At 39.4% G+C, this 24447-nt stretch overlaps 2 protein-coding genes across 5 annotated transcripts; one reads left to right on the forward strand and one right to left on the reverse strand.

Moving 5' to 3' along the window:
* Positions 1-1392: 1392 nt before the first annotated feature.
* On the forward strand, positions 1393-2904 carry LOC115663217 (transcription factor MYB1-like). The gene is made up of 3 exons (XM_030585237.2): positions 1393-1667; positions 1809-1938; positions 2056-2904. Exons 1-3 carry the CDS (start codon positions 1535-1537, stop codon positions 2708-2710), a joined length of 918 nt encoding a protein of 305 aa, XP_030441097.1. The 5' UTR covers positions 1393-1534; the 3' UTR covers positions 2711-2904.
* An 8299-nt stretch (positions 2905-11203) lies between these two features.
* Positions 11204-14081, reverse strand: LOC115668253 (DNA-directed RNA polymerase III subunit rpc4-like). Of its 4 annotated transcripts, none has more exons than XM_056310506.1 (10): positions 13761-14081; positions 13555-13613; positions 13393-13453; positions 13237-13276; positions 12688-12786; positions 12544-12596; positions 12399-12459; positions 12131-12222; positions 11806-12054; positions 11204-11569 (listed from the first exon to the last, which is right to left on the reverse strand). In XM_056310506.1, exons 1-10 carry the CDS (start codon positions 13803-13805, stop codon positions 11453-11455), a joined length of 876 nt encoding a protein of 291 aa, XP_056166481.1. In that variant the 5' UTR covers positions 13806-14081; the 3' UTR covers positions 11204-11452. The 4 variants fall into 4 exon arrangements, with proteins under 4 accessions (XP_056166481.1, XP_056166480.1, XP_056166483.1 ...); XM_056310505.1 differs by having other exon boundaries at positions 11204-11602; positions 13761-14076; XM_056310508.1 differs by lacking the exon at positions 12131-12222 and having other exon boundaries at positions 11204-11602; positions 11806-12049; positions 12399-12448; positions 13761-14080.
* Positions 14082-24447: the final 10366 nt, after the last annotated feature.

The raw sequence follows: 24447 nt of genomic DNA on the forward strand, positions 1-24447 counted from the left end.
AGGGACCGTGCTCTGACGATGGCCAGCACGGCGAGCTTTTTGTTGTCCATGGCGACGGCTCTCCTCCACAAGGGCTCGGGACCCCTCGCATTACGTGGTTTGGCTTTCGCTGGTGTCACACGTCGGCATCGAGCGGCCATCAAAGCGGCCAAGATGCCCTCGCAGGCGGACACAACACGTTTTGGATGTGAAGTACGAGCTGGGAAATACATGAAATACATTAACGGTGGAGAAGTGAAGGCTGAGGTTTTCTACTTTTAGGACCACCGTCCCTGATGTTTGGAGCCGTCCGTGCTGCCACGATGAGGATATGAAGAAATGGTCAAACCTGTACGTACTGTCGTGTTCCATGTCCCGTTCGTATATCAATAAATTATGGGGAAGGTTACCGAAAAAGGTTCTAAACCTATTGCACTTATGCCAATTCAATATTAAACCTTTCAATTGTATCAATTCAGTCCTAAACCTATTGAGGATTTGCCAATGTAGTCCTTCTGTTCAATTTTGATCGGAAAACGCTGATGTGGTGGTCCAGTCAGAGCCGGCCGTCCTATGTGGAGTGGTCGGTGTTGACGTGGACATATTTTTAATTTTTTTTTGGATTTTTTTCCTTTTATGTTTTTTTCTTTCCTTTTCGCCAGTGACCTACTGGTCTCAGGCAATGGCCGGAGATAGGCCGTGGGCAATGCCCAGGGAGGGCTGGGCGAGTGCCGCCCTCGCCGGCCACAAGTAAATTTTCAGCAATAGGTAATTCCACCAATTAATAGGTAAATTTTCAAAATATGCTAGCAATTTCGTGCTAGAGACATTTACTTTTGCCTCAGCAACTTTCCAAATTTTTCAGTGTATCCGTGTTTGTTTTATAGAATCGTCCATCATTACCTTCAGTGAAATAGAGTCGGCATAGGATTAGATCGGTTCATGTTGGCAATGGCAAGTTAAAATCTAGCGCATCGCTCCTAATCATGCAACCAACCGGAGCCAAAGCCAAGAAATTTTAGATAGTGATTTTATATAAGTGCTCCAAAATTATATGCTTGTCTCGTATACGACAGGTTTTGTATTACGCCCTTATTGAAGAAATACTCCGTGACCGAAAATACAAGAAGAAATACCAATTTGAATTTGTAAAGTCAATATACATTGTCTGAGGTCTTATTCATGCAGATATTATTTGCGCAATCAAAATGGTCCCATGATAACTAATGGAAGACGACCCACTTGAATATCCACAAAAAAAAATTGGCACGTTGATTTTAAAGGCATGGGGGACCACGCCAATTGGGGGTGGGGACAATTTCTCAGTTTCCTAATAATATACGTGATGCAATGAATTACCAACAAAAAACCAAAAAAAAACAAGCTACGCTTATAAGTACGGGCCTGTCCAAGATCCGAGGGAGCATAGGAGACGGAGACTCAGAAAACACGTACGTCCACCCAACAACTGCTACAGTTTCTTTCCTTCCCACTTGGAGAGACTGGTTCGATACTCGCGCGCGCGCGCAACGAAGCCAAAAGAGTTAGCACAAGAATGGGAAGAAGCCCTTGCTGCGAGAAGGAGGGCTTGAACAGAGGAGCCTGGACAGCTCAGGAGGACAGGATTCTCACGGATTACATCCGAGCCCACTGCGAGGGAGGCTGGAGGAACCTCCCCAAGAAAGCAGGTAAGAACACCGGCGCATTCGCTTTGGTTTTCTGGAAGTAGAGACAGGGCTTGATGATCAAGAATGTTCATGGGGGTCGTCTGGGTAAATTCCTAGAAAGCCTCACGAGAAACCGTGTTTTTCTTTGTTTGTCCGAGACAGGCTTGAAGAGATGCGGCAAGAGTTGCAGGCTCAGGTGGTTGAATTATCTGAGACCCGACATCAAGCGAGGCAACATAACCGCGGACGAGGAGGAGCTCATCATCAGGCTTCACAAGCTCCTGGGCAACAGGTATCGACCTTGATTGCTCTTCGTTGATTCCCTTCCTGTTTGTAATGCTGAGAATTAGTGGAAAATCCTCCGGAAGGTGATAATTACTGTACATGGATTTGTTTTTGCTTTGGTCAGGTGGTCTCTGATCGCGGGGCGGCTCCCAGGGCGAACAGACAATGAAATAAAGAACTACTGGAACACCATTGTGAGCAAGAAGGTGAAAGACCAGCCGAAGCCAACGAAAGAGACCAAGATCATGAAGTCCAAGATCATAACCAACTCTCAACCAGCAACCCAAGTGGTGAGGACCAAGGCCCTGAAGTGCTCCAGGGTTTTGCTCCTCACTCCTCCCCAAGCCCGCCCCCAAGTCATGCACCAACAACAACAACATCGCTGCCTGGACACCGACACGGCCACCCAGACCAATGCCGTGCCCATGGCGAAAAACAAAAATGCAGATGGCAAAGTACCGTGTCTCGCTGGTGGAGAAGATCATCTAGCAATGGACTTCGATTTAGGCGAGATCGACTTGGCGGAACTCCTGAACTCCGACTTATCGGACAAGTTTCGCTGCTTCGACTGTTGCAACTATGGCTCCTACAATAATACCTCATCAACTTCTTCTAATTCCTCTTCCGAACAAGCGATGATGTTTTCAGAGGAGCTGGTGCAGAGTTGGAACCTCAGTGGGTGTGCTCATGATCAAGCAAATGTGGGGTCCAATCTTCAATCCCTCTCCCCATTTCTCGATTGCAATAAAGGGGAATGGCTGTCAAGTGGAATAATTTGAATAAGGAGAGGGACTTCTATAGAGTATGTAGCAATGTATACAGTGGCAACTGCAGAAAATAAAATAAAAGAGAAGACTTTGGTGGAGGGTATCACATGAGCATCGCAGCTTTGTCAACTAGAAGTATTGTGGTTTAATTTTTCCAAGGTGAATCTAATCTATAACCTAAACCTAGATAATAAAGGTGAACAGCATAGCTGGCCATTCTACTTTGATTTCTCGTTAGAAATTTACATGATAGTTCAGCTATTATGCCTGATTTCCTGCTTTTCACATTCGAAGGAAAATTTAGCGTATGTGCCAGTACAATCTCTATATTCGCCATGAGAAATAGTTACGAATTCACGTGTATGTGTTGGGGAAAATCGTGCTAGGAGCGTGCCAAAGAGACGTTGGTGAAAATCGACCCCGTGCCAAGACAATCTTACTTCAAACTAATGGAGAGGGATCATGGTCACTCCACAATTAATAATTGAGGTTTTGGAACTTGTGGTTCTGATCCATTGCTTTTGAAACTTGTTCCGACAAAGTAATAACAAGAAAAGGCGATCTGTCATTTCATAATGATGTATAATGTCTAAATTGGGTTTAGCATAGTTTTTAAATAGGAAAATAAATTTTTTTGTGACGGAGGTCTTTTTTGGCAAAAGCTTGATGAACAAATGAGAGTGCATGTGATGCCAAAGTTATAGGTTTGCGGGCATTGACAGGCGACCGGAAAAGTGTGCATAGATACCGTACTTTTTATCGAGTCCACTGCCGGTGAGCATTCTTTCGTAATTAGCGCTGTCGATCTCAATTGGAGTATAGAAGTTCCACTGCTGCAACAATTGTTTTACTGATACACAAACAATGATTGGGAATTAGTGGAACTTGTGAAATTTTTTTCTCCATCGATGATTAGCAGAGTAGACCTACCAAGAGATGCATCAGTGGGTTGTTGACCAATTCGTCTGTCTTGGTACGTATCCCACCAAAAGAATGGGGTCAGATGAAGTGACACGTTTTTGCAGAAGGAGGAACCTTGATTACCTCTAATCCTAAGCTTTTATGTACCCTTTTGTCTAGTGGTTACGGCCAAAAGGGAAAAGTATGGAAACTTTAGAACGTGTTATGACTTTTGATATTCATTTGGTTTTTTATATAGTATAGATATTCCATAACCCAAAGAGATAAGTATGCCTCTAGATGGGATGATCGTAAGTAGATTTTTGAAGAAATCAGTAAGTGTCAGAAAACTGTTGGTAATTTTTTTTCTTTTTGCTGATCATCTGCTTGCCAAGCAATTTATTTATAATTTACAGACATTTATATGAATTTACCGATGTTATTTTGAATGACTTATCAGTTCTTTTTCTAATTAAATAACCAGCTTTTCTTTTTTGGATTACCAACCATCATTGGAGTTACTCACTATCTTTTAATTTATCAACCTTTTGCATATTTCATCGACTTTTGTTTGTTTTTCTTACAAACGCCTAAAGTTTATTAACTCTCACACGAATTTACCCATCCTTATTCATATGACTTGCATACTTTTCTCTCATTGGATTACCAACATATTAGATGAAACGATATAATTCTCAAAGTTAAATAACCTAAAGATGTTTTTGGTTCCCTCTCTTTTTGTTTAGTCTTTATTAAGGCAAAATTTAACATCGATCGAATTTCTTTTTTTATAATGAACTGAAAAATTATTGAAATCAACATAACTCTTTCACTCTTCCAAACGCGCAGTGATAAGGAAAAGTACGAGTAAACACTCGCGGAACGCATGCCGGAATAAGTACACCCACAAAGTGCATAGAAAATAATCTCACAATTTTTTTATTAATTCAAAGGACAAGTTCAATTACATTGAAAATAAAGTTTATATTTATACGTGTAAAACCACAAGACTAGAAAACTTGGCTAGTAATATCAAATAAGACATCATGACTACAATTTAAAACTAAATACGGAAACATCAAATTCAAAGATTCTACACTAAATAAATATACTAAATTAACTTAATTAAAATAAAGGGAATGTCAAACTCTAATATTCTAAATCTACCAAAGGTACAAAATCTTCATCTACTCCGCTTCGCTTTTGCCTCTTCGATGTCCTCATATTAGTTCAAAATCTGCAAAATATCCCACCTAATCTCCCAATGTTTCCTAGAAATATTCTGAGTAGCTTCCGTTGTTGTACTCCAGTCAAAAGAACGTGCCGCTGGAGTAGATGAGACCACACATGGTCGGCTTCTTTCATATATTATAAACAATCGAACCTGGCCTAAGAAGATGACCTTTCTCAAAACTACATTCACGGTCCATATTAATCGTCTGCAAAACCCTAAACATATTGTGAAAATGATATCTGTATTATTTATTCCGCCACACCACACCACCCCCCCCAATCCCATGGAGACCATACCACCAAAGTGTGCTGCTAGATATTCATTATAACATGTACCTAAGGGCTAGATGCTCAGTAAATGCCGACACAAGACCTTGAAAAATGACCACGGAAACATTATGGAATTCATGCTATGAGATGGTCTACATGATATATGCCCAGGTGATTATTCAAACAGGTGCCCCATAACGTTAATTAGTTCATGACTTGTGTATATCACTAGTTAACTACATACCATTTATATTTCGAGCTAATGCTAGATTAGGGCTAGCATCGTAGACGCGTTTCGCGACCATCAAGAGGGTATACTGTTTATCTTGAAGATGATTACTCATAACAGGTGTTCATTAGCTTTAATTAGTTCATAACTAGTTAACTACATAAGGTTTATATTTCGAGCTAATGCTAGATTAGGGCTAGCATCGTAGACGCGTTTCGCGACCATCAAGAGGGTATACTGTTTATCTTGAAGATGATTACTCATAACAGGTGTTCATTAGCTTTAATTAGTTCATAACTAGTTAACTACATAAGGTTTATATTTCGAGCTAATGCTAGATTAGGGCTAGCATCGTAGACGCGTTTCGCGACCATCAAGAGGGTATGCCAATTGAATGTCCTCATCGCACAAGCCAAGCCATGGAAGAATCCGATTAGGAGACGACGTAGCCCTCCTTCTTAGCTGGCGCGGTTTCAAGATTGCGAACCATCGAGCATGGTTTTAGAGATGCATAATCGAGAACACGCGGTAGGCATCATAGGTCTAACAACTTATGTGAGTCAAATCCCGTTTAGGGTATGAACACTCTCGATGACAAAGACTTTGTTATATATGACCGAGAACTAAATTCAACGACGATATATTTTGTACGTTTACTTTCTATGTCCATGAAAATCGTTTTTCAAGCGTTAGGTATCCTAGATTCACGCAGCCTTGTCATCGTTTACTGCACTTCAGTGTGGACCAACCCAAGTCTATATTTGCCAGGTTATCTTTGGTCCCAAGACCATGGAGCCTTGGATGCTTTTGTTTTTGCACCTAGTCTTTTACATGTAGTCCAATATGAGATTGGGACCCAAAAGCGCGTCAATGACAGAGTACGTGCTCCATCAGAGCAGTGGGATTGGTATCTAGATTGCAGAGCCAAAAAAGAAGAAAACAAAAGGAAACCTAACTCCAATGTCATTGGACAGGGGGGCAGGTGTTTTATATAAAAGAAAACACTCTTTGCAATGATGGCCAGCACGTGCCACGGGGGAACACCACCTCCTGGTCCTTGGTCCTCTTATTCAAACCGTTCAACGTCTTGTCTCTTCGCGAAATAATAAAGTTCAGCACATGCTCATTGGGGGGACGCCTACATCAAGGCAAAATCATTTGAGGGGGGTGGGTTGGGGCGGCGGGGGGTAGTGATTAAGAATCTAATTTATATTAAGGTTGATCTCTTTGTGATTAATTTAAGACGACATTGATTGATTATTAGACGCTTTATACAGCTATGGTGATGGTGATACGAATGTGGAAGAACATCTAGAAGCCCAAAAGAAAAGTACGAGTGATTTTGGCAGATGGGGTCGTTAATTATTGGCGTAATGTCATCAGGGAGGGTCCCTCTATTTTGATTCGAAAATTTCAAACCATATGCTTATACGTGTTCTTTTTTGGTCAAGTGTTCGTGCATCTTTTAAAAGGTGTTATTGATTGTGCCCCAGTTGTTTAGAAGAAGAAATTCGTTAGGGTAGCGTTAACGAGTTGAAAAATTTGGCTATACTTTGATTGACCATGATGTTCATGAGCACGAGGTTTGGCGAGGTCCGGAGCTCGAGCGGCCAGAGCGGCTGTGAGCCCAGAGCTTGATCGCTATGGCCCATAGGTAGGAGATTTGGCGAGCTTCGAGGCTTGCGGCCATGGTGAAACCCAAGGAGAGAGTATATGAGCGATGATGCGCAGAAGACATAGATGTTGGCATTCAGGGCGAAACTCCTCATCTCCGACGAGCTCGCAAGGAGTTCCCCAATTTTCGCTGCCTATTCCACTAATTCTCAATTTCCAAATTGAATTCAGCCACTTACTCGCATGTCCCCTTTTGCACAGCTTTCTTCAACAAGATTTCACATCATCTTGATGAGATCCATTTTTTTAGGTTTTCGACGAGCTTATTAGATGAAGTACTCTCAAAAATAAAAATATTCTTGTTAAAGCCTTGACCCTTCAGATCAAAACACTTAAGCGCTTGTTTATAGGATACATTACAAAGCTATGCTCTCTGTATTTGGCAGTAAAGCATTTAAACATAGTCTAGGATGAGAAACTCTTCTCCATATATACATACATATATATGTATATATATATATTTGTTGATTTGGTGTTTAGTAAATTATCTCTCTCCATTTAAAAAAAAAATTAGCATCGTTGGCATCACATTAGTCAAATCAGCACCACATGCGCCAATCAAAATGCGACATGTGTCCTCCGATTATCCAACTTAGCCAACTCCACACCACGGCAGTCAAATTTAACTGAAGAACTAACGTTATATTTAAAAATAAATAAATAAATAAATAAAAGAGACCGATTTTGAAATAGAGTGACGGTTTTGAATTTTGGCCAAGAGTAAAGAAACTACTTGCGACATTATTGTTCAATTATTTACACCGTAATCTTGCGATGATGACATTTGAGTCTTAAGAAATCAAGAATAAGAAAATGATTAACAAAGAAGATATTGTCAGTTGCAGAGCCAACTACGCGATTGAGATTTTCTTAGGTGCCAAAAAAAAAATCTTTTACCCCTTTTGCCATTGTTGCAATGTATGATCTTCAACCATAAAATCATTATTCTCCATTTTTTTTTTGTATGTAATGATAATGTAGATGATATCCTGGATCAGAACTTGGACACACCCCACGATTCCGTATCGTAAATTCTGTGAAAAGCATGCTAATTCATATCAATATCAAGATATTGATAAGAAAGGACAAATGGACATTAAAAGTGTCAAAAGTTACGTATGACGCTCAATTTATTGTCAAAAGTTTTTTTTCGGATAACTTAAGTACCACTTTTAAAGAAAAAATATTACTTAAGTATCAGCTCCAATTTGAGTTGCTGGAAATCTGACATGACCATATTTTATTAATATCTCCAACTGACGTGGCTCGCCGGCGTGCTCATTCAGCATATTATTGCCTAAACGACATTGTCTTTAAGTTTTGCCCCAAATATAAACCTTAAATCGCAGCCAAGAACCTCTGTCGAGTGATTCCACCGCTCGATTTCGTCATCGCTGAGCATTATCTTTGCGAGAGTCTTAGAATCCTTCATTGATCTTCATTCATAACAGGTTACCATCCAAATTTCCTCGTGCGACGTCTTTTTTGCTCCCGGGAGTCGTGCGGCGCCGCTTTAGGCAAGCTACCCATGTCGGCTCATGCCACGGCGTTTCGGATGTTCACATGGACCGGTTTTTAATATAAAAAAAAGCCAACTCATTTTACAGTTTTTATTATAAAAGCTATGTTATATTTTCGGCTAGATTTTCTCATCGAAAGTACTTAAGTGATTGTTTTTTTTTTCCAATTTGGCACTTAAGTGAGCTAGCGAAAATTTTTAACACTAAAGTGAGCATCGTACGAAACTTTTGGCACTTATAATATCCTTATGCCGATAAGAAAAATCTTCCTGCTCGCAAAACTCGCCTAAGATGATGGTCAAGAAGAAATGATGGAGACTTCCTACTTTCTTTAGATGCGAAATTAACTTCCAAATGTTTTATCAATGGGATGGAATTCATCAGAATTGCACTTCCCGAATATCATGTAATACAGGTATAGTAATCTCTTGCACAACTGGTTTTTTTTTTTTGTATATAACTTTAGTCACAAATCTGTGTCTCTCTCTGTCTCTCTGGCATACGATTGATGTGCCCCTAACCTTATCTTCAGCGTGCCGTCCCCGCCACTGTCATACGTTACCGATAAATGTTCAGATGCGCCCCCCATCGACGTTTTTGTGGTTCCTCTCTCACACACAAACAAAACGCATGCGCACGCGCGAAGAGTACGAACTAGAGAACGACGACAATGATCACTGATAAAGCAACGACGATAGCCTCAGCGGCCGTAGAGTAGCGACGACGGCGGCGGCGAGTAGAGGGCCGCACTTGACCGAGGCGAGGAGAGGGAAAGATGCAGGAACGAGCCAGCGTTCTACACCGAGGCTATGTAACGTAACCCCTATTTAGATGTCAAATTTGCGAAAATATACTCGTTGAGGATGGACCAAACCATAGCCCTTTGCTTTGTACCAGCATCCACATTCATAGTAAAAGAAATCGACAGCCTACGTTTCGTTGACAACAGGACAGCAACAATCCTTGCGATGGTTAGGATAATTCAAATGCATAATGATTCAAGGCGGCTGGCAATAAAATCTGGTAGGCACCTTAGAGGAATCATCCAAGGACTACTACTGCTGCTGCTGCTACTATTACTTGGTATTGACAGCAACTTTCTGTTTTCTCTTTCCCTCCGTCCTTTTTGGCTTTTGGTTCCTCTTGGCTCTTCTGAAGCGTTTCATGTTGGCGCGATGGTGACGTTTTTGACGTTGAAAGATGTTGTCTCTGCATCCGTTGAGGAGGCATCATGTTCTGACCCTTTAAATGATCGGTCCGTTGTGTGTGTGGGTGTGGTGTATGTCACTAATCAATGCAATGGAAAGGTCGAGAAAGATTGGCATTATTGCACGGTAGGACAAGGGTTTTATTACAACATGGCCCCCGTTCAAATGGGTCCCAACAATGTCACCAATTCTGCTCGTTTTCTATTGCCAATTCGCAGGTGAACGACTTTGGAATCACCATACATCTTTTCAAATTTACAAATTCTTTCTGTAAAATGGTGATTTTTAATTGGTGACCGTAGTTTTTCAAAATGTAGAGAAATTTTCAAATAAGAGTCCGAAGTAGAGTGAATTTCTCAAATGACGGCTAAAGTGAATTTTGTTTCAAATAAAGTTCCGAAGTAGAGTGATTTCTTTAAATAAAGGCGCAAAGTGGACTTTGCTTCAAATAATAGCCTTTTTCGGCCGACGTGATTAAGCCTTTATTTGAGATTGACTTATTCAATTCATTTTTTTATGGGAAATTGACTCGTCCATTTCAACTCCTTATTTAAAACAATGTTCATTTTGGACTCTTTTTTAAGAAAAGATCCCATTTCAAGCTCTTATTTGGAGTTTTGCCTGAAATGTATTTGTAACTTTTGTTATTTTGTTTCTGACTTTCTTAATGATATGATAAAAAAATAATTAGAATAATTAGATTTACTTTATTGGAGCTAGACTTATCATTAGTGGTTAATAGAACTGACCAATGGATATAGCGTCAAAAGAAGATCTAGAAAGGAAAAAACTTTACTTTTCGTCCCTAAACTTTGGGGAAGTTCTCATTTTGATCCCACACTATTATATACGTTTTCATTTCAACCCTCATGTGCGGCTTGCTATCATTTTAGTCCCTCTCTTGGCGGGTATTTCAGTTGTTTAGTGGCAATTTTATTTTTTCTTTGGGTCAGATTCATGCCAAGTTGGTAAACGGCAGTGCTAACTGCAGTCCCAAATACACAAATTTTCCTCAATATGGTAAGTAAAGATCATTCAACATTGACAATGACCATAGCCCCATGGAATCGATTGCAGTCTTAATCGTGGTCACTGATAATGTCCTCAGCATCTCTTCTCTCTATTTCTCTATTCATCGACAAATCCGCCTTCTCTCTCCAACTCTCTCTCTATCTACCAATCTCAAAGACCGGTTGAGCCGGACTGGCTGTGCCCGCTACACCACCTGCCCTTAGTTGTGGCAAGATTCGGGTCGCGAGTTGCTCTATAAGCATAGACCTAAGCATGAAAATTATGTGGCGTCGACGTACACGAATAAAGCTGTCACATGACCTACCTTCCCCTTTAATGCTCCCTCATGTCTTTCTCCAGCATTAGAAGACAAGTTTTGCCAATGTCCTCATTTCTTGCTTGCTAAGTTTTTTGGGCCTTACAAGCAGGATAGGTGATTGGGCCTACAAGCTGAATGTCATAGACTCTTCAATTAGAGTGACATTGTCCCTTTGATTGGGAAAGAACAAAACTTGATTGTCTACGTGATGAAAAAAGGAAGCTGAAGGACAACAAGAGCAATTTGACCTCTCTCACTCACAGCCGAACTATTGTGGGAATTGTCAATTCAACTCCCCACCTCAACACCATAACCTCACGTTTACAAAATTTAATCATACGCTCACGCGTTATTGTGTTGCAAAAATGTACCTGAATGAAGGAAAAATGGTCATAATTCATTCATGCCATCTAATATTGAGCCCACATCTGGAGTCAGAATGGCGCGCTTATTGAGCTCCCCGACAACACAGAAGTGCTTCTCTGTTTTGTTGATGGCCACAACATCCTGAGCAAACACACAATCCAAACCCGAGGATACCTACACCGAACCCCAAATATAAGATAAGCATACATCCTTTTGCCCCTCAAGACCATAATGGTCTTAACTGATGATTCAATAGGAGAAAAAAGTTGCGATATAATCGTATTAGTTAATGCTCAAAATCAGTGGCATGAACATTGTCCCTCTGCATGCATTGAGAAACAAAATGATATATGAAGTGGGTTCTGAAAAGTACTCACATCGTAGAGAGTATCACCGAGCTTGAGCTTGACAGCACCACTTCTATACACTAGCATTTTACCCATCAACCCTGCTGACAACTCATCCAAACTGCAGCTTTTCTCCGAGCAACCCAAAACCTCGGAGGATGTTGAGCTTTCGGTTGTCTCGTTCCCTTCTGCAGCCGTCAAACGCTTTGCCATCGGGATTGTTGGAGGTAACTGAATAAAGAACATACTAGGTTCCAAACTTCCGTCATCCTGACTGTCCTACATTTGTCATGGCACTTTCCTTAGTTACGACTAGTTCAGATCCCAGTTGATTTTTACTCATCAAAATACTAACCATTAGGCCAAGTTCCGTGGCTGAGTTTAGTATAGTTTCATCATAAGTCACACTACTTGAGGCCTCCCCAAACTCCTCTTCATCAAGAAGTTCTGCAAGTAAAAACACAGTGTTGCAGATATTTTGGAGTTATGACAAAATCAATACATTGTGCTAATTATTTGTGAACTAAAAATGGTGACATATCAAAAGCCACAACTATGCCAGTGGATATAAAGGTATAATTAGGAGTTGTAAATTTTCAACTGAAATAAACTGGATAGTGTACCTGGATTTCCTGAATATGGTCTCCTTAGAGGAAGAGTTACAGGATAGTAACTGTAATAGTCCTGCCAAAGAGTTAAGTAAGAAAAGAAACTTTAATTCTTGAACAACTAACCAAGTAGAAACATGTCATTGCATGATTTACCAACCCATGGTTCTCTGTATTCTTTCTCCCCTCTCAGGCCGGGACCACTGGAACTACCTATAAAGACCACGAATCTAATAAGTTTGAAAGGATAATTGCAGCTTAAGTAAGCATGGAGGAGGCTAAGTTTTTGAGTCAGAAGTTGAACCTTGATATGAATTAACATTATTTTGATCCCTTTGAGCATGATATGATTTTAACGAACTTGAAGTCCCTCCATAACCAAATGCAATTTGCGATGGAGCCACTGTAAAATCCACAAGTCAAAACCCAATGTAACCAAATCCACAAGCCTCCATAACCAAATGCTTTCATTTATTTATGAAGGCAAAACCATACACTAGTACTTCTGATGGCTAAATGTTAAATTTCTTCCTTCATTGGAGGACATATGGCAAGGATCTAAAATTGCAATAGAAGGCAAGAATTAGCAATCCAGAGCAAAAGTCTAGGTCATGCTAATGTACTTCTAAGTTCACTATTATTCACATCTATGAAGTACGAAACACGAGCAAATATTTACGGGATTTCCGAACACCATTAGCTAACATGTATGTTCTTCCTATGTTCTTTTCCTCTGTTATCTATCTCCAAAGGCCACGGTCATGACGACCAACACAAACAAGCATCGCATCATTTCACAGCTAACACTTTCATCATCAGAAACCATAATACGAAATGTTAATAAAAGATGCACCTTTTCTCTCAAATTTGGGCTTCTCCTTCAAGATACCTTCCTGTGATCAATGACATCAAAAGTCAAGTTTCAGAAAGAACCCATATGCAAAATAGTTAAACACATCCACAAGAGACTGCACGTCGACAAAACAGAGTGATATAAACGTAGACGCACATTGAAGTGCCGGAGCAAGTCCTTGGCCTTCGCTTCGTCGTCGTCCTCATCTCTAACTTCTCTGCGAAGCAACACAAGGCTGTGATCAATTGAAGTGCTTTGATGATTCAGTAAAGCAATGCCATGAGCAATGCCATGAAACCCAGAAAGGTTATTCCATACGTCTTGACAACAGCAGGTTTTGGCCTTCGAACTGGAGGAGCTTTAGGTGCAAATCTCACCTGCAACATCACAGCACAAAACATTCATTACCCAAGAAACAAAAAAAACAAGGAACACCATCCCCAGCCAATGCAATTGTCATTTAGCTGAAAATAACAAATATCAAATGAATAAATAAAAAAAACCCAAGAAGGGCATGAACCAACCTTCCTTGGAGCAGCACCATAATCGCTGACGGGTTTTGAATCCATCAGATTCAGCTTCTGATCTTTCAATTTAAAGTTGGAGTAAAGAATTTGCTGAAGATTCAAATTGCCCGATTAATTTAGATGAATCCGGAAATTAGTTATCAGTCCAGTGATCATCGAGGGCTCATCGCCAATCAATAGAGGGTGTCTCAATTCGTCTTTGGTCTCTGGTTTCTTCTTCAAAATGGCAATGGCGGTTAGGGTTTCACCGGCTGCGAAGAGGAAGAAGAAGACGCGATCGCAGAGGACGAAACTGGGCTTTTCTACATGGGCTTGGGCATTCGAAATCCGCTTATTGGGCCTTCTATACGCAGGTGGTTTGAAGAAGTAATTCTACTAGGAGTTATGAGCGGTTCTAGAATCCTTATAAGTTTCACCTCGGTTCTAGGTTCCTTATAAGTTTCACCTCGAACCTGGAACCTACCCTCGAGTACAGGTTCCTCATCTTTTGGAATCTAAAACCTACCTGTCGGAACTTGGAACCTAGAACCTACCCTGTTATAGGTTCCAGGGTCCAACAGTTTTTTTTTTATTTCATTTTTAGTTAAACAAAATGAAAATGAACGCAATAATACCGAATAAGTTTATCATTCATAAAAAAAATATACAAAAGACTAATTTTTCTAGCATTACGATTAAACTAAATATAATTAAAATGAGAAGTTATTGTGTGAATCGATACGCAACAGAATTCATGAGGGATTAGCATGTCGATCAAGACAATATCCATATCTAGGACTACAAACAAAATGGGAAGCAGGAAAAAGGAAAGAAAAATGAGTTTTTGATCCTCAAACATCCATGAAAATTTGTTCCAAACTCTGACCACTTAAAATCAAAGAAACAATAATCATAGTTGATAATTTAATAATAGTTTTAAATTAAAAATTGAAATGTCATCTATTGATTATTTGCAACTGCAACTACAATTTTTTCTTTTCTCCTTCTACCATCCATTATCACTATGGTTCAAACTATGCAACCATCAAACTTAAGATGTTTCTTGAAAGAGTGAATTACGAAAACAATTGACCTCACTAAATGACAATGAATACCCAAACATAACAAGTTAAACAAAGCAATGAGCATGTGAATGGTGGGTACTCCAAAACCACAATAAATCATAGGTCTAAACAAACCTTAGGAAATGTTCTACATGACAAGTTAAGTAAAGTAATGAGCATGCAGACGGAGATGATAATTTAAGAGCTAAGAAGTGAGGAGTAGTAAAAAAATTAGGGATTTTAGATATTGGGGGTTCTTGGTTCTCGGTTCCATTCCTGGTTCTCGGTTCCCAGTTCAGTTTCCGGTTCCAATTCCTATGGGAATCAGGAACCGAACCAAAACTGGCGGTTCCTAAAAAAATGGAACCGAGAACCGGAACCTCCCTCCCTGGGATAGAGAATCGAACAGGACTCATCGGTTCGGTTTCACCCTGGACTCATGCTCACCCTTACATTCTACTACATGAGGCACATAAAGGCATAAATGATAACTATTTTATTCTTGGGAATAATTTTTGTCAAAAAATAGATTATATTCACTGGACGAGTTTTTGAGTAGAGAAAATCGTTTAATAGTGACACAAAATCTCTGTTCCCGAGACAAAAATTCGTTTTATAACATCATAAAATTTCTATTTTCTAGAACAGAAATTCGTGTAATCTCCAACATATTGTCATCCCTTACTATTTTATTGGCAATACTTTTTCTAAGCATATTCATCTCGGTTCCCTCGTCGGTCAATGTATCGTCTGTAACCTCATCTTGTGTAGGTCCAAATGGGTACTCCGGAACTCCATATATGGAAAAGTTGTTTGCCTTCGTATCTTGATCACGGATGTAATTATGGATAGCACAACATGTAATTACAATATGTGCTTGCTTTCGAATTATAAATGAAGGCATGTGTCTCAAAATGAAGAAGCGATTCGTTAATGCTGCAAATGATCTCTCAATGACATTCCTTAGTAAAGAATGTCTTGTTGACACCAAAATTTTGTCTAGTCATTTAAAGTTTAAGTGCATAGAAAAACTAGGAATTAATTTTGAACCCCTAAGCAAAAATATTTTCATTAAATTACATGGCACATAGATATTAGGTGCATTTGCATTAATAGAATTTAGTTAAACATATTTTCCTTTTAGTTTATTTCATTTTTTTATTTTATTTAAAAAATCATTATAAAAAAATTTTTTAAAAAAAGAAAAAAGACAAAGTAAAAGAGAGAAGACAAAAGGGGACGCTATCCTCCCCGTAGACAGGCATGCTTCCCCATTGGTCTCCATGCACACTTTCACAAAAGAAGAAATAGGAAGAAAGGACACAAGAAATTGATTTGCACATTTTCTGCAAGAAAGAAACCAGAGAAGAGCGGAAGAAGAGACAAAAGGGGGGAAGGCCATCTTCTTTCTCTCGGGGAATACACGTCCAGAGTGGCGGCTCCCGGGAAGAGAAGCAAAAGGAAGGGAAAGGAGAAGTCAAAAAGAAAATGACAAAAAAAGAAGAAGCTTTCTTCTTTCTTTGACTGACATGAAGGGCTCTCTCTCTATTTGACCGTGCAGTCCATTCACCAAAAGGGGACGTTCTACACACACTAAAAAAGGGCAGAGGGGGTGAAGCAGGCGGGGGAGTTTTTGAGAAAAGGAGAGAATTCGAGAGAGACCGGAAGAGAACTTAAGGGGAGTCAGAGAATTGAGAGCCTCGCCTGCTCGCCGGAGGGTCGCCCGAGTCGCCGTCGAACCTCTAGCCGTAGTGCGTCACCTCAGTCAGCTGTGAACCAGGTAGGTCTTCATCCCCTTCCCCTGCCTCTTGGGTGCCGGGCACATCGAGCCTATTCGTTGATCGCCCGGCCCCGTCGATGGATGCTCGTGTTCGTTTGACACTCAAAGAAGCTGTTTTAAACGTTTCACACCGAGAATAGGCCATATTTTGCTAAAAGCGAGCTTGTTTCTTCATTTTTCGGCCACACCTCACATGTTTGACAAAATGCCCCACTGGGACAGTACAACCTTAGAACGTTAAATCTGGTCATGTTTTTTTTAGCGTTTCATTGAAAGCTCTGACCATATTCTGATGAGATATGGATTTCTAGATCCTTATACATCACAACTAATCCAAAGATCGCATTGAATCTCACTCTAGACCATTTTTCTGAACTCGCACATCACATGCTCGGTGAAATGTCTAAATGAAGGTCCGAATCATTTTTTGTGGAATCGGTGCTTGGAATTGATTTTTATGCTTGATTAGTTCTCATATTTGTCGAATGGTGTCTGCCTTTGTGTTTTCTCTGTGATTTCTTTGATTGGTGGCATATTAACTCCGGTTCGAGTCGGCAATGTGTCCACCTCCCCCCTCGCCTGGAAGCTTCTCATCGCTGGTGATGCCGGCGGTTTGAGGCCGCTTCAGTCGGTCTTTTCTTCTTTGTGTCAATGTGCATATGCGTGTTCGTTCTGCTGGAACATTTCTTGCTTGAGAAATACTGATTCGGAGAAGGAAGCGGCATGATAGTTTTTAGTGGTCGAAATACGGTGGCCGACGATTTGGTGTTGGCCGGTGGTGGCGACGTAAGGCCAGCGTCCGTCGCCGGCGGTGGTGGCCTGAGCCGATGGCCGGCGGTGGGCATGCCCGACGTGGTCTCGGCGAGGGTTGAAGAGGGCGTTTCCAGTGAACTCTCGGCGAGTCCATGAAGGAGAAGACGTCCTGGGGAGTGGGGAGAAGACGTCCAAAAGGGGAAGAAAAGTAAAAAAAATAGAAAAAGAAACAAGAAACAAGAAAAGAAAGAGAAAGGAAAAGGGGGAAAATAATAAAAAAAATTAGAAAAGAAATAGAAAAAGGGGGGTCCCGTCAGGGGACCCGGTCCGGAATGCTTATTTTATTAATAAAAAACATTAAAAAATTAAAAAAATTAAAAAATCAGAAAATTAATTTAAAAGAATCAGAAAATTTCCAAAAAATCCGAAAAATAAAAAATATTGTTTGGGCTTTGGAATTGGCCTTTCTTGCCCCTTTTTGGATTCTTTGTGTGATTAGCGTCATGTTTGATTGCACCTTGCTTGATTCACACACTTTGAATTGCGCGTTTAATTTAACCTTGCATGTGGTTGATTATGCATGTTGGATTCATGTGTTGATTGTTGCTTTCCCTAGCTTGGTTAGGAATGGAATTTTGAGACTCCCAATTAGTGTAAACACGTTAGGCGGTAATTGAACAATGTTAGGTACCGAAAGGGCACTAGTTGATCAATTAGTGTAATCAAGTCCCTGTACTCATTGAATCTCTGGTTCGTAGAAGTGAAGTATTTCTCCCATGCTTTACTTGGGTGTCTAATCGACTCACTAAAAACTGATTAGTGATGACTTCTAGATGAAATTGATTTGCTTGTTAATAACTTAAACGTAACCTTAAGTCGCGAGTTAGTATGGGCTTGAGAGAGCTCGAGCTAGGTTTAACTTAGTAATCCATTAGCCAAATCCGTTAGGTGGTGAGACCGGTTTGGGGAGGTCGCGACATGCCTATAGTTGAACAATTTTATTGTAGTATGGTTTAAATACCTTTTTCGGTTGTGGCTTTGAGGAGGCATTCTTGTCCTTCAACCCCTTCAACAACCCGCTGTTCTAGATTGTTGAATCAGCTTGTTCTTATGCCTCTTCTTCCTCTTTTGCTTCTTCAACTTCCATGTCAGTGAAAGTAGGGTGAGTGAGGACGGACAAACATGTATGTCGGAAAATTAACCACCTTGTTCAATCTCTTTGTTCGTTCTGTTGAGGAAAACTCCTATTGATTTTGAAGTTGACAAAACCTTCCATGTTATTATAAATCTGATACTTATTCTGAACTAATTTATTCCAGGTATGTATATTCTGGAAGCTTAGAAGGAAGTTTTTCAGACTTTACAAGCTGGTAAATACATTATTGCAGACCCACATAATCTAAGTTCTGAGACTCAGACCCTGAAATTATTCAGACGCAGACGGAGGAATTTTCAGAAGCAGATGCAGAAGCTGAAATTTTTCAGAAGCAGACGTAGACGCATAAATTCTTCACATGCAGAATTCAGAACGAAACATAACAGCTAGTGATCTGGTATGGATTTCACAGAAGGAAAGCTTTGATCTCAATCAAATTGATTGACAATCAAAGATTACGACAAGCATGCATTACAACGGATAAAGCTCTACTTATGAAAACCAAGATTCTGATTGTATGGGCGACCAGAATCGGCGGGATTCAGAATCTGTCATCCAACGGCTACTCAATCATTTCTATACAAATCTGTCTAACGTGAAGATTGGAAGATGATCCTCTGAAAGCTGTTCAACGGTTAGTTTGGAAGTGGAGGAGTATTTAAGGAGATCAACGAGCAGCAGAAGGAAGAACAAAATCAAGAATCATCAAGTCCAAAGTCTGAAGATACTCCGATCATTTGTCTTATCTTTCTGAGCCAAACATTAAGATCTTGAGGGATACTTTGTAAGAGTGATTGTGTGAGACGGAGAGTCCTATCATACACAAGAGTGCTAACACTCGAAGTTGTAATTCCTCTTGATTACATAGTGAAATCCACCCGTAGGGTGTCACGCGTGGGAGAGTGGACGTAGGCTTGCTATAAGCCGAACCACTATAAACTTGTGTGCGATTCTCTATCCCTCATCTCTTACTTTACATTCTGCACATCAAGAGCACAGTCTATACAATCTGTCTTGAATCTGAATTTTATTCAGACTCTTCTGTGATTTGTTTTGTTTCCGCATAAATTATCAAAAATTATTTAAGATCACCTATTCACCCCCCTTTAGGTGATCCTTGCTAGCTACATCAATTGGTATCAGAGCAGGTTGCTCATTTATTGAAGTGTTTTACTTCTGAGCTAACGATCTGCATAGCTAGCTTTGGTGCTCCAGGGCTCATTGAAGGACAGAGCAATAATAGATCACCATATTTCGATGGCAAGGAATATAGTGTCTGGAAGAATAAGATGAAGGCATTCATAAAGTCAATTGATCACATGCAACGGGATGTCATCATCAGAGGAGTCAATCCAAAATCTTCTGATTCAAAAGAAAAGGCAGATGCTAGCAAAGCAGCAGATCCTCCACTATCTCAGACTGAGATATCCAAAAGAGAAAACTTAGATTCCAAAGCAATTTATTATTTATATTGTGCCTTATCTCCTATTGAATATAAAAAAATTGCTGCTTGTGAATCAGCTAAGGAAATCTGGGATACGTTCCACATTACTTATGAAGGAACGGATCGAGCCAAGGAAACTCAAATCAATCTTTTGCTTAGTCAATATGAATCCTTCAAAATGAAACTTGAAGAATCAATTGCTGATATGTATGACAGGTTTACTGACATAGTAAACGGTCTTGCATATCAAGGACAACCAGTCCCAGATGCAATGAAAGTCAACAAACTACTAAGAGGACTGACAATGAAGTGGGATAATATCAAAACATCTCTTCGAGAGATACAAATGATCAAGCCTCTATCAGTAAATGAGTTGATTGGAACTCTTCAATCATATGAGATTGAGCATCGGAACGAGGAAAATGAATCCAAAGTTAATAAGTCAATTGCATTAAAAACTAACATTGACTCTGATGCAGATTCTGAAGATGAAGATGTTGACGATGAAGAACTAGCTCTCTTCATAAAGAAGTATAATAAGATGAAGATCAAAGGAAGAAACCTCAAAGGTAAGAAGCCTTTTGAGAAGAAGAAGTCTTTCGATGAAACAGAGAGATCAAAGGATGTTATATGCTTTCACTGTAAGAAACGTGGACATATCAAACCAAATTGTCCACTTCTGAAAAAGAAGACCAAATTTGAAAAAGCAAAGAAGGCCTTAAAAGCGAAACCGGAGTGATACGAGTGCGAAGACAAGTGATGAAGATATCTCTAATTTTCGTCTAATGGCTAAGTCGACTCGAGACTTACTCGATCTCGATTCGATTCGATCCTAAAGTAGAAATTGAGGTAAAGCATTCTGATATGCCTATTGAAGTATCAAATTATATTGATGAATTATGTTTTGAATTTAAGACTGCTCTTAAAAGAATCTCTTCTTTGAAAAAGGAAAATTCATCACTGAGGCAACAGGATGTTTCTCAAAAAGAAAAAATCGATTTCCTTCAAAAAGGAATTTCGTCAAATCAAGGAAAGTCGAGATTTTCTTTCCAAAGAAAATGCTGTTTTGAAAAAGGAAGTTTTAGAAATTACTTCTAAGTTTTCAAAAGGTTCAGAAACCTTGAAGCATATCCTTTCTATCCAAATCCCTTACTATAACAAATCTGGTCTCGGATTTGTGAAGGAAGGTGATAGCTTGATTGATTTTCCAAAGGTCAAGGAGAGATTAAGACAAAGACCTCCTCGACAAGCTTATAAAAACCATTTCAAAAGGAATTTCGTCAAACCTGTTGGCCGAAGTGCACTCAGGTGCTCAAAATGTGGAGATCCACAACATTTTGAGAATGAATGTCCTAAAGTCTGGAGACCTGTTCGAAGAGACTTTGTTAAGACAGCCTATACTAATCCTCAAGGACCCAAACAAATTTGGGTACCAAAGAAAACTTGAGATGTTGTAATTTTTGCAGGTTACCACGAAGAGAAAAAGAAAGTGGTACCTAGACAGTGAATGTTCTAGACATATGACAGGAGATCCGAGCATATTTGTTGAACTACAAAACCTAAATGGTGGAAAAGTTTCTTTTGGAGGAAATAACAAAGGAAAAATAGTTGGCAAAGGAACGGTTGAAATTGGAGGACTCACAATTAATGATGTTTCATTGGTAAAAGGACTCAACTACAACCTGATCACAGCATAAGCCAACTATGTGATACAGGTTTCAGAATCAACTTTCAAGAAGATACATGCTCAGGAACAAGCAAAGATTCTTCTCAAACATTCACAGGAAGAAGACATGGCAATATTTATCTTCTAGATGTCAATCCAAATTCCACTCATTGCTTGATTTCAATCAAAGAAGATGAAGATCTATGGCACAGAAGATTGGGGCATATCAGTATGAAACAAATCTCAAAGATCTCAAACAAGAAACAGGTTCGAGGTCTGCCAGATTTGAAATACAAGAAAACAGAGTTATGCAATGCCTGCACTCTAGGAAAACAAGTAAGAAGCTCTTTTAAGTCTATACATCATGTTTCCACTAATCGTGCTTTGCAGCTTCTTCATATGGATCTATTTGGACCAACCAGAACACAAAGTATTTGTGGTAAGAAATATTGTTTAGTTATTGTTGATGACTTCACAAGATTTCTTGGGTGTTCTTCCTTGCTCATAAAAATGAAGCATTTTCATATTTTTCAAAATTTGCAAAAAGAATTCAGAATGAAAAGGACTATACCATTTCCTGCATTAAAACTGATCATGGGGGAGAATTTGAAAATCAAAGTTTTTCAGAATTCTGTGAGGAAAATGGTTTTCAACACAATTTTTCTACTCCTTATACACCATAACAAAATGGTGTTGTGGAAAGGAAAAATCGTTCTTTGCAAGAAATGGCAAGAACTTTGTTGATTGAAAGCAAGATTCCTTTTCATTTCTGGGCAGATGCAATTTTTACAGCATGTTATATCATTAACAGAGCTTTTCTCAGACCCATTCTTGAGAAAACCCCTATGAGCTTTACAAAGGTAGAAAGCCCAATATTTCATATTTTCGTGTGTTTGGTTGTAAATTTTTTATTCTCAAAAATCCAAATGATCGCCCTGGTAAGTTTGATGAGAAAGCAGATGAAGGATTTTTCCTTGGATATTCTACTACAAGTAAGGCATACAGAGTCTTCAACAAGAATTCTCAGACTGTAGAAGAAACAATGAATGTAAGGTTTGATGAAAATATTCAGACTCACAAAGATGAATCTGAACCATCTCCCAACATTCAAGAGTTATCAGAAGCTCAACAAGAATCTCCAAAGATCATAGAATCTGTAGAAGAAGAAATAGAAGATATAATCCAGACTCAACCAGAACCTTCAGAGTCTACAGATATTCAGAAGGAAAGATTTGACAAAAACTGGAAACATAAATCCAGTCATCTGAAGAACCTCATCATTGGAGAAATAGAAGATGGTATCAAGACTAGATCTAAACACAAAGAGAACATCAGCAACTTGGCGTTGATATCAGAAATAGAACCAAAAGAAGTTGGTGAAGCATTATCGGATGAAAGCTGGATCGAAGCTATGCAGGAGGAACTTCAGCAGTTCAGAATCAATAAAGTACGGGAGCTTGTGCCAAGACCCAAAAATCATCAAGTAATTGGAACAAAATGGGTATTCAGAAACAAACTGGATGACAAAGGGAAAGTCACAAGAAACAAAGCAAGACTGGTAGCAAAAGGCTATTCTCAAGAAGAAGGCATAGATTATGATGAAACATATGCACCAGTTGCAAGGTTAGAAGCCATTAGGCTACTATTAGCTTATGCTTGTTTCCATAACTTTAAATTGTTTCAGATGGACGTGAAAAGTGCCTTCCTGAATGGATATATCAAAGAAGAAGTATATGTTGAACAACCACCTGGCTTTGAAGAACCAAGGAAGACTGATCATGTCTATAAACTCAAAAAGGCCCTTTATGGTCTGAAACAAGCACCTCGTGCTTGGTATGAAAGGTTAAGTAACTTCCTTCTGCAAAATGATTTCGCCAAAGGTAAGGTTGATACAACTTTATTTATTAAGAGAAAATGTAAGGATTTTTACTTGTTCAAATTTATGTTGATGATATCATCTTTGGATCCTCTAACGAACTACTTTGCAAAGAATTTTCTAAGAATATGCAGAATGAGTTCGAGATGAGCATGATGGGAGAATTAACATTCTTTCTTGGCCTACAAGTGAAACAAACCAAAGGGGGTATATTCATTTGCCAAGAGAAGTATGCAAAGGAGATTGTCAAGAAGTTTGGTTTGCAAAATTGCAAGAAGACAGACATTCCCATGTCTCAATCATCCAAACTGGACAAAGATCAAAATGGTAAAAAGGTTGATCAGAAGGTATATAGAAGCATGATAGGATCATTATTATATCTTACTGCATTTAGACCTGATATATTGTTCAGTGTATGTATGTGTGCAAGATTTCAATCAGACCCAAAGGAATCACATTTTTATGCAGTAAAGAGGATAATCAAATACATTGGAACTTATCCAATGTTAGGTCTTTGGTATTCCGAAGATTCAGATTTTACTCTTACTGGTTATTCTGATGCTGATCTCGCTGGATGTAAAGTGGACAGGAAAAGTACTACAGGTACATGTCAACTGCTTGGGAATATGTTGGTATCCCGGTACTCAAAGAAGCAAAATACGCTTGCATTTTCTACGCAGGCGGAATATGTAGCTTTGGGAAGTTGTGTGCACAGATTCTGTGGATGAAGCAACAGTTGCGAGACTATGCTATTGAAGATTCAAGTGTTGCAATCAAATGTGACAACACAAGTGCTATCAATTTGACCAAGAACCCTATTCTTCATTCACGTGCTAAGCATATTGAAATCAAGCATCATTTTATTCGAGATCATGTTCAAAATGGTGATGTGAATATTCAATTCATTGATTCTAAGAATCAATTAGCTGATATATTCACAAAATCTCTTGAAAAATCTTCAGTTGA

This window comes from Syzygium oleosum, unplaced genomic scaffold (assembly GCF_021117445.2).
Source record: "Syzygium oleosum isolate NSW1041296 unplaced genomic scaffold, Sole_v2.1 Sole_v2.04, whole genome shotgun sequence".
Taxonomy (NCBI): domain Eukaryota; kingdom Viridiplantae; phylum Streptophyta; class Magnoliopsida; order Myrtales; family Myrtaceae; genus Syzygium; species Syzygium oleosum.